This window comes from Eurypyga helias, unplaced genomic scaffold, assembly GCF_000690775.1.
Source record: "Eurypyga helias isolate BGI_N326 unplaced genomic scaffold, ASM69077v1 scaffold33156, whole genome shotgun sequence".
In the NCBI taxonomy this organism is placed as follows: domain Eukaryota; kingdom Metazoa; phylum Chordata; class Aves; order Eurypygiformes; family Eurypygidae; genus Eurypyga; species Eurypyga helias.
This window is the reverse complement of record NW_010259066.1, coordinates 13,893-23,434: the sequence shown is the minus strand read 5'-3', so window position 1 is coordinate 23,434 and position 9,542 is coordinate 13,893. Positions and strand designations below refer to the sequence as shown.

General features: G+C 36.5%; 1 protein-coding gene across 1 annotated transcript; it reads left to right on the top strand.

Annotated features, from left to right (window-relative positions):
* The first annotated feature begins 5,346 nt into the window (after positions 1 to 5,346).
* On the top strand, positions 5,347 to 8,219 carry GPER1 (G protein-coupled estrogen receptor 1). Its single transcript, XM_010154571.1, has 2 exons — positions 5,347 to 5,370; positions 6,721 to 8,219. Exon 2 carries the CDS (start codon positions 7,141 to 7,143, stop codon positions 8,212 to 8,214), a length of 1,074 nt encoding a protein of 357 aa, XP_010152873.1. The 5' UTR covers positions 5,347 to 5,370; positions 6,721 to 7,140; the 3' UTR covers positions 8,215 to 8,219.
* Positions 8,220 to 9,542: the final 1,323 nt, after the last annotated feature.

Here is a 9,542-nt window from a genome sequence, read left to right as displayed (position 1 = left end):
ACAGAGTATCATAGTTGCAGCTGTGCCATGGATAAGCAGGTTATTTTCTAGTATGGGAATTATGAACAAAGGATTCTACTTTATGCACTGCTTCCATATATTTTATATTTGAGGATGAAAGAATAAATACTGTGTTGTTTCTGAGTCCTGAGTTATTGTTAAAGGTGCCTAGAAGAAAACCTAGTCAGTAAATGTTGGCTCTGGGCAGTTAACATTGGCTGGGACCTGAAAACTGGTCGCATGGTGGGTAAGTCACAATAATGCACCTGTAAGGAGCTTGAAGGTTCAACACGGGAGGAAGGATGCTTCAAGATACTCCCAGCAAGGCACATAGCTAAAGCAGAACTATAACCAAACGTCTCAGAGAAATAAAACCCATAGGGGTCTACTGTCATATCTAGGATTTGGGAGCAAGTACCTCTTGTTAAGAATGAACTACTGCATACAAGTCTGTGAGTAGTCCTGGGGATAGCTTTTGGCTGCCATCTGTGAGATGCAAGTGAACACACTCTGGTCTCTTCCCTATCCACAGCTACTGACATGGAGAAAAAACAGAATATTTTCTGGATGGCTGGTTATATTGTCATAAGGAAATCTCTATGTACAATGAGGAGACTTTGTAACTGAATAAGAGAATACAGAGGTAAACAGGAGAGAAGAGTGAAAAATGCATAGCAATAATTCAAATAGTTATAAATATAACATAACAGTACAGAAATGTTTTGTTAAATCATTCTTAACAAATCTACTCAGGGCCTACATTGAAATCCAGGACAACAAACATGCAGTCCTACATGAAATCTATGTTCATCCAGCTAGAACATGAGAGCAAATGCCCTATATACAATAGGGGAAGGAACAGAAACTGTCCCCAGAAGGCATTCTAAGATAGGTTTGATATGAGGGAGAAAAGAGCAGCTTTTGCTAAGATTAAAAGTAATAATTAATTTATTAATAATTTGAAGTGTATTTTTAAGAACAAAATAGTATCTTCCTGCTTTGAGAGATTTTTCTTCCCCCCATACCAATAACAGCTTTGTTGAACACTTACTTCTTGCAAGCTTCACCTAGTTTTGAACAGTATGTTCCAGAAGACATAGAGCATATATTTTTATAGGCATGCTGTCAAAATTAACTAAAGGGATCTACTGGAAAAGTCAAAGAAGAGTATTTTACTTCTGTACTGGTAATATTTGTATCTTTCCAAGACTTGTGCCTGCCTTTAAAAAAACCCTTCATTCAGTAAAAGAAGAGAAATAAGCAGGCTGCTGGAATCTAAGCATGAATTTCTGAGTTGATAGCATGTTTTGGAAAAGAACATATAGAGACTGAGGCCTCATCTTTGCTGAACCAGCTGGCTCAAATTTGATCTGATCCCATTGCAAAACAACATCTGAGCTAAAAAGATTGGATTTACACATTTGAATCATTACTCAAGCTGCTACACCCATGCATTTATTACTAAGACTGGCCTTAGTTACATTCTGATTTCAAACTTCCAGACCCTGAAAGGGCGGCAATACTATTTATCTTTTGAGGTAGATACAGAAGATTTGGAGTAGTGTGAAAGCTCAAGCAATTCAGCCAAAATAAGCACTCTGTATGATGTTTACATCAAATATGTTTCACAACAAATTGATTCATTGATTGGCTGGAATGAATGCATTTCACTTCCACGCTACATGGCATCAGCAAAGAACTGCCGGACTCCTCTACCAGAGTAAAAACCAATTGATGCTCTGTGAATTTTATTTTCTATTCACATGTAGACAGAGTCCGAAGTCCTGTGATGCATCTTCTTTCACACTGTAAGTTTTGTGGTCCAACGGTGTAAAATTTTTATATTATCCCCCAAGAGTTTTGCAATATACAATTCAAGAAAAATAAAAAGGTTTTACCAGAATAGTTTGAATGGGCATAGGTGTTGTCCCTGCAAAGGAAAAAGCTGCACTTTAAAAAATTATTTTTAATAAGAAAAAAGCATTCTCAGAATTACTGGCAACTAAAAAACCTAAACACACAAAATACGCTCTGTCCAAGGTCTTCTTTCTGCAGGCACAGAACACAATTTTTTCCAACTCAAACTATAAATTTGACTATTTGCAAGAAATGGAAAGTGACTGAGGCTGGACAGGATAAATTATGAGGGTGCTTCAGAACAGGGTAAAAAATGCAGACATGTCATTCAGTGGTTGAAAAAGGTCAGAGTCTGTGCCTGTGGGAAAAGACAGAATTTGGAGGAGGAGATCAATCTACTTGCAAAACTTCATGAACATTACACCAGCATCTGTGTTTCCTCTGGAAAAGATTTCAGTAGAGATTTTTATATAAAGTTATTTCTTCTGCATATAGTTATATTACTCTGTAAACATTCCAACACAGTTTTAATTTATGCTTCCTTCCCCTTCCATGCAATACAGTACCTTACTTTTTTTCAGCTTTATATACCCTGGACCCGATCTAATTTCTCCAAGACTCAACTCAAAGCACTTTCACACTTCTGACAGAATCCAACGGCTCTTGCATCCTGCAGGGTTTATCCTGCTCATCGTGCCGCTGGCGAGGCTGCTGTATACCGTTGCCTCAAGGCTGTGACACACCAGACCTCTTATGTTGTTCTACTCTCACCTCCCACTTCCTTCCTCCTCAGCTGTCACCTTTTTGTGACACAATAGCAGGCCCAGATGTTGAAGTCTGCTAGATTACACAGAATATTGTACCCCACTTAAGCCTCTTCATGCACCCAAGTACATCAGACAATTACACTGCCATTCCTTAAAGATTCAATAAACATGTTTAACACTATAGAGATATATACAGTGGTTTAGAAGTAGACTACTACAGAGTTAAAAATAAACTGCTAGGAAAACTTCAAATGCTGGATTATTGCCATTGCATGTTCACTATCACACCAACTGCTTTTGTGCATGTTCTCAGCAACAATCAAGGTAAGGTACAAACAGCAGAACCGTAATATTTACTACTGTCACATCTCTGACTAAGTATGGATCATTCAGGCTTTCCCTATGAAGCCCCATAGAATATCAGAAACTGACAGGGAAAAAGAAAAGGTACAACGTTCATCAGCTGCTAAAATGAGTTTTAAAAAGTTTATAGAATATGGAAGTGACAAACAGTGAGATCAAAACAGATTAATCACTAACAATAATTTGACCACATAAACAAGAGCCTGAAGAGGTAGTCATCTGTTTCAGAAAGCAAGATTCAGAGAATTCACATAATCATCTCGAAATATTTAGTGAAATACAGAACTCGCTAATTACAGTATAATACTACTAGATCTGGCCTCATAGTTCTACCAGCAGGAAAAGCAGCTACTTTGTGAGTCTTTCAAAGAGAATTTCCTAACCATTCTGGGTGTATGGCACAGTGACATATTTCTCTACCACGAATTCCAACAAGAAAACTAACACGCATAACAATTATATATTTTAATAGCAAAATCAGCTGATATTCACAGCTACAAAAACAAGGGCAGACCAGCTGATTATCAAATCTAAGCCCCCAGAATTACAAACAAGTAACACCCAGAAGCTAGCATTATGCATAAAGAAAAGTAAAAATCCTTCTGGCCCTTACAGGATCAGTAGAAGCTCTGAAGGACAGAATTAAGTACAGCAAAACCACATGATCAACAAACAACAATAAAGACTCTTTATAATCCTGTTCTTTAGCACAGCAAAAATTTAAGACCTTCAAAGCTGGTATCACAAGATTTTTCTAACATTACAGTTTTTCCAGTCCTATAACGGAATCATATTTGTACACTTCTCAAAGCAACACACGTTAGGCTCTGTCCCCTAAGACACCCCAGAAAGCCATTCCACACACAGTGGAAATCCGCTCAGAAAATCTTTACCAGCAGTAATTTGCACAAACTTTCTTTTAAGCTAAATAATAATTTATTCCGAAACTAGTTACAAAGAGTCATCTTGTAAGAACACCTTAAAAACACTGCCAAAATCCTGTGCTTCTATGCAAAGTGCTGACTTTTTCATAACGCAAATAATTTATTTGCCTCAATGGCAGTAGAAAAGTGCCTTCTCTTCCCAAAGCTACTTGTGTAAGGACTTTTGCTTCACTTTTCTACAGATGAGATCTTTCATAAGCTAAAAATTTTACCATTGTAACAGATGCAATACACCCATTCCAATGACATGTTAATTGGTCACTCCACACTTCTGCCACTGTAACATTGGCTTCTTGAAACCCTAAATGCTGAGATCCAATTGACCTTACTCCAGCAGAATGCTGCATCGATGTACAGCAAACCTGTTAATGGCACTTAACATCCAGGTATCAGATCAACATAATCATAAAAAGCAACTTACACAAATAAAATATTTCTCTTATGAGAAAGAAAGGCTTAACCTTTCTTTCCGTTCTAAGAATTCTGGCCACCAGTAGATGGTGTTTCTGGAAATGTCAAGCAGTTTTTCCCCCCCTACAGATGAAATGTAAAACTCCACCTGCAATACTGGTGGTTTTATGCAACACTGAGGCTCCACATTCTCTACAAAATCAGCTTACTTTATCCATGTGAATTTGACTTGAGCAATTCTAAGAAGTGTGAGGATGTCGATTGTATACCTGAAAATTCAAATATTAACAGGCAAAATGGGATCGACTTGAAGGTAGGAAAACTAAAATTTGTATTGTCAGTTTAGCAAATGCCCCTTCTCAGCTGCTCCATTTCCCTCAGTTGTAGATCTCTCTTCAGATTGTCCAGCGGCTTATAAAAAATACCACGTATACCAGTAATTATTGCTTTATATCCATGTAAAATGGGCTTAGTCACAATTTGCAAATAAATCTCTTGATTATTCATCAGGTGGGGCTGTAGGTTTGAAGTGCTATATAATTGGGGAAAAAAAAAATGCTAGAGGCAGAAAGGGGAGGGTAAAATAAATGAACATTAGGCAAAATAAAACTGACAAATATGAGAGAAGATGCTTGACTACTTCTAGTAAAAAAGAAACCAGCAGAAACAGGGTTAATTCTAGCCTTATAAGGCTGTTCAGCAGCAGTTCAACTGCACACAAATTAGAACAACCCTGGGAATCTATAAAGCTTGTTTTATTGCCAAGGACATGCAGCAAGATCTGCATTTTGCTGTTGTAAACTCTCCCTTATTCAAGACGTTTTAAAACAGAATATAGACTTTTACAGGAATTTTTTTTTTTTACTGCTGAATCATCAACAGGTGGCATTCCCTGCAGCTTTGCACACCTAAAAACGAGTTTTTACTGAAAGACACTCGAAGTTGACATATCCATTAAGGGTGTACCTGAGCAAGAACCAGCCTTCTGTTGTCTGGAGGAAATTCAGCTCTGGAGAAATGGAATTAAGGTAAAATAAAGTGTTTCACAGTACGTGGTTACCTGTAATGCTTGTAATTGCTTGGCTTTTGGTGGCCTTTCAGATGTAATTAAAATCTGACCGCAGACTGACCTTTTAAAATCAATTGCTTAGACTGTTAATTTGTTTTTTATTGTATTTAAAGCAGTTTACTGCCTTATTCAAAATAAAAGTATGTTAGCCAAGATACAACAGCTCGTGTCGGACTTCATAGCTGCTTGAAACAAACATCAAGTCTTCTTGGAATAAGTGTAATTCCATATAGCTATTTTAGCATAAAGATTTACATGAGGAAATTACTTCAAAACGTAGCAACAGCTGCTGTGTACTTGTTATGCCTATTTCACTAGCAAATAAACGCTCTGGAACAGATATCTATCTAAGTTTCTGCTAGCTAGTGCCGATAACCTGGATACATTTAAGCAAACTCAGAACTATATTTCTGACTGAAAATATTCTAATGTTCCTACTCCATTAGTGGTCTGCTCCTTTTCTTCACCCAGACTGTACACCATCAGGATTTAGGTCATTAAAATGTCGAAATATGCCTAAGTTTTACTAGTAAGCAATTTAACTTTTTTTTAATAATGTTTCAGTGTAATTAAAATGAAGGTTTTAGTAAGAACACGAAGATTAAATCAATTCAAGATATTTAAAATTTAACACAAAATACCATGGCTTATTTTTTTCTTGCTGTTATATTTCTTTGGGGTCTCTTTTGTTTGTTTGCTCTAAATAAACTTCTAGCAATGCCTCCAGTCCATAAGCATTCAACATTTCTAAGTAAACAAATCAGATAGCTGATATTTTCCATTCCTATCCGGAAGTCAGTGCGACATAATTAATCACAAAGAAAAGCAAATTGAGTATAATAATGCTGGTGCAAATAAATATGCTGCTTGTATTACCTTCATTTCTAAAACTTGCCTTTTCCTTCCCCCTGAAAGCAGAAAGAACCAACTGCTTTTCATCTCCGTTGCCTTCTCAGCCACACACTCTGCTACTTAATAGCCTTACAAGCTGATGATGAAATAATTACATATATATAGCCATATATAAAACAATACACTTCTTCAGTCAGCTAAACTCACTCATCTGAATTTCTATATTCCTACATTTTCCCATACTGAATCCCTGAAGGGTACACAAAATTTTAACAGATCTGCCCTCACAATATATCGTCTAAAAGAACTTAAATTTGTTCTAACCGAACCTTTGTATATATATTCAGACACGATGCTTCCTACAGCCTCAGCTGTGTCTGTTAAGTTCACAGAAGCATATGGTACATGGTACAGTGCTGGAGTATGAGATTAATGGTTTTCCATTTGCAAATTGCAGGTCCAAGGATGTTCACTGATTATTTAAAGAAAACAAATGGAGCTAAAATTCTACTACCTTCCAACCTGCATGAAGAAACATTGTTGATGGAAAGATTTTATTAAAGAGACCCAAGTACCATAATGGTAAAAAGATTCCTACATGATCTTAAGGCATACAGGAACTGCAAATTCTCTCATTTGCAATGTATATAGTGTCCTGTAAAAAAATTTAAGAAATTTACTATTTGTACTGTTATATTTCAGTCAATTTCAAGTCTAATTTGACTTTTAAAAAATTTTAATTTCCTGTAAAGTATACGTCTGTTTCCATTCCAACCAAAATGCTCACTATGAACTTAGTTCAAAACAACCAAAATTCTGTTTCTTTTGGCATTACCAAACTGTGAGTAGTAGTACCTTTTCTGCAGATATTTTAATCATGGAAACTTATTCTGCCTCAATATCACCTGTTATATGTAACGGCACAACTTTTAACCTAAATGGATCACATCTGTGTAATGAAAGCCTATCTTCTAGATTAGCTGATAAATCAGAACACCAACAATATGTTATTGGTCTTTTCTTATCGTGTCTTTACACAATATTTCTTTTTCCTATTGGTTTTGTAGGAAACATTCTGATACTGGTTGTCAACATAAGCTTTCGTGAGAAAATGACTATCCCAGACCTTTACTTCATAAACCTTGCAGTAGCTGATCTCATTTTAGTTGCTGATTCTCTCATTGAAGTTTTTAATCTTGATGAAAAGTATTACGATATCACTATTATTTGTACCTTTATGTCTTTGTTCCTTCAGATCAACATGTATAGCAGCATTTTCTTTCTGACATGGATGAGTTTTGACAGATACCTAGCACTGGCAAAAGTAATGAGGTCCAACATATTTCGCACTATGCAACACGCTAGATTAAGCTGTGGTCTCATATGGATGGCGTCTATTTCTGCAGCACTAGTTCCATTTACAGCTGTGCATTTACAACACACCGGAGAGGTCTATTTTTGTTTTGCAGATGTAAAAGAAATCCAGTGGCTAGAAATAACCTTGGGGTTTATTATCCCCTTTGTGATCATCGGTCTTTGTTACTCATTAATTGTTCGAGTTCTTATTAAAGCACACAAGCATAGGAGTCTTCGTCTGCGGCGACAAAAGGCTCTTCGAATGATTTTTGTTGTTGTCTTGGTTTTCTTTATCTGCTGGCTACCTGAAAATGTCTTCATCAGTGTTCAACTTCTTCAAAAGAAAAGCGATCCTGTCTCTTCAAACAGCCCATCCTTCAGACATGATTATCCTTTAACAGGACATATTGTGAACCTAGCAGCTTTTTCTAATAGCTGTTTGAACCCCTTAATTTACAGTTTTCTAGGGGAAACCTTCAGAGACAAACTGCGACTGTATATTGAACAGAAAACAAAAATGTCAACCTTACATCGCTTCTGTCAGGCTGCCTTAACGTCTGTCATTCCTGACAGCAATGAGCAATCAGAAGTCTGATTTAGTAGTGGTTGTATAAAACATTCGACTAAAGTTGTGCAAACAGTGAACAAAATGCATGCTACTAACAGAAAGAAGTGTGTTTGTATATATAAATATATTGTATAGCTCTACTGAGTATTGAAGGTTTATATTCAAAATGTTTTTATGGCAAGACTTTGATGTAGAAGAATATGTTTTAGTCAGGCTTATATTTAATTATGAACAGGATTATTAAAAGCTGACCACTGAAGAAGCTTTATTTTGTATTATACATGTATGAATGACAACACAGAAGAAAATTTTATCAAGTTCGGAAGACTCTAGATGTAACCTGATTATCAGAGATTTTTGCTGGTGTATATAAGGTACTTCCACTGAAATAATGAAGCTGTCGTAACAGTGGGGAAAATCATTACAACATATTGACGTGGAGATGCAGAAAGCATTGATTTTCTTCATCCAAATACGTTAAGATAAATGACTTTGCTTAGAAGAGATACATAGTACTATCGTCACTGTATTCTAGCATGTCTTCCACTATCAACTTTTTTTTAGTCTTAATATAATCTAGCAGGGTGGTGACTTTTTGTCTCATAAATGTAACCTACTGTTTACATCAGTACTTGAGCAAAACTGAAATCGTCTGTAACAACATTGCTCATCTCAAAGAGCTTCACAGAAGCTAAACACAATGCTTCATTCTCTTTTAAGGATTGCCCAACACAATCTTTGCCAGGACAGACATAATTGGGCCTGTCAAAAATGCCAGTGCACATATACGTACACTCATATCTGCCTCCAGATTTAAATGCAGGTTGCACAAGTTCTCTTTACTTTTAACAGGCCTATTTTGACTGCCAGAACAAAATGTGGTGGCTTTAAGAACAAAGTCACTTTCTGCAAAGGAATTTAAGAATTGTTTATGAAAACGACAGAAGCCTCAGTTTTTAGGAAGGAAGAACATATGTAATGGGGAGTGTGATGAGCTAATATCAAATTTGCACTGTGTGCACCATCCATCCCACCTCCTGAAACCACTGGCCTTTCAAGACTTTAAGATGCACGTTGGTTGCTTTGTTCATTTGAAGATTAATTATACCAAGAAAACAAATGTTTGTGCCACATATTTGAAAACAATGGGTTTTGATTTCTCCTAGAAAATAATTGGGGTTTAAATCTGACTGATGTTTAGCACTGGTTACTGCTGACCTTGTTCAGAGGAAGCTATAAAGTTCCTAGGGATTAGTGCATATAATCATCAGAGCATCACTTGCAGCATCTCTGAAGTGAACATCCACCTCGGTGCTCGTTGAGCCCTTAGGCACCAGGACTCTGCAGAATAAGAT

Bases quoted from the DNA above. Each gene is read 5' to 3' on its own strand.
- GPER1 (XM_010154571.1), top strand. From the start codon at position 7,141: ATGGAAACTTATTCTGCCTCAATATCACCTGTTATATGTAACGGCACA.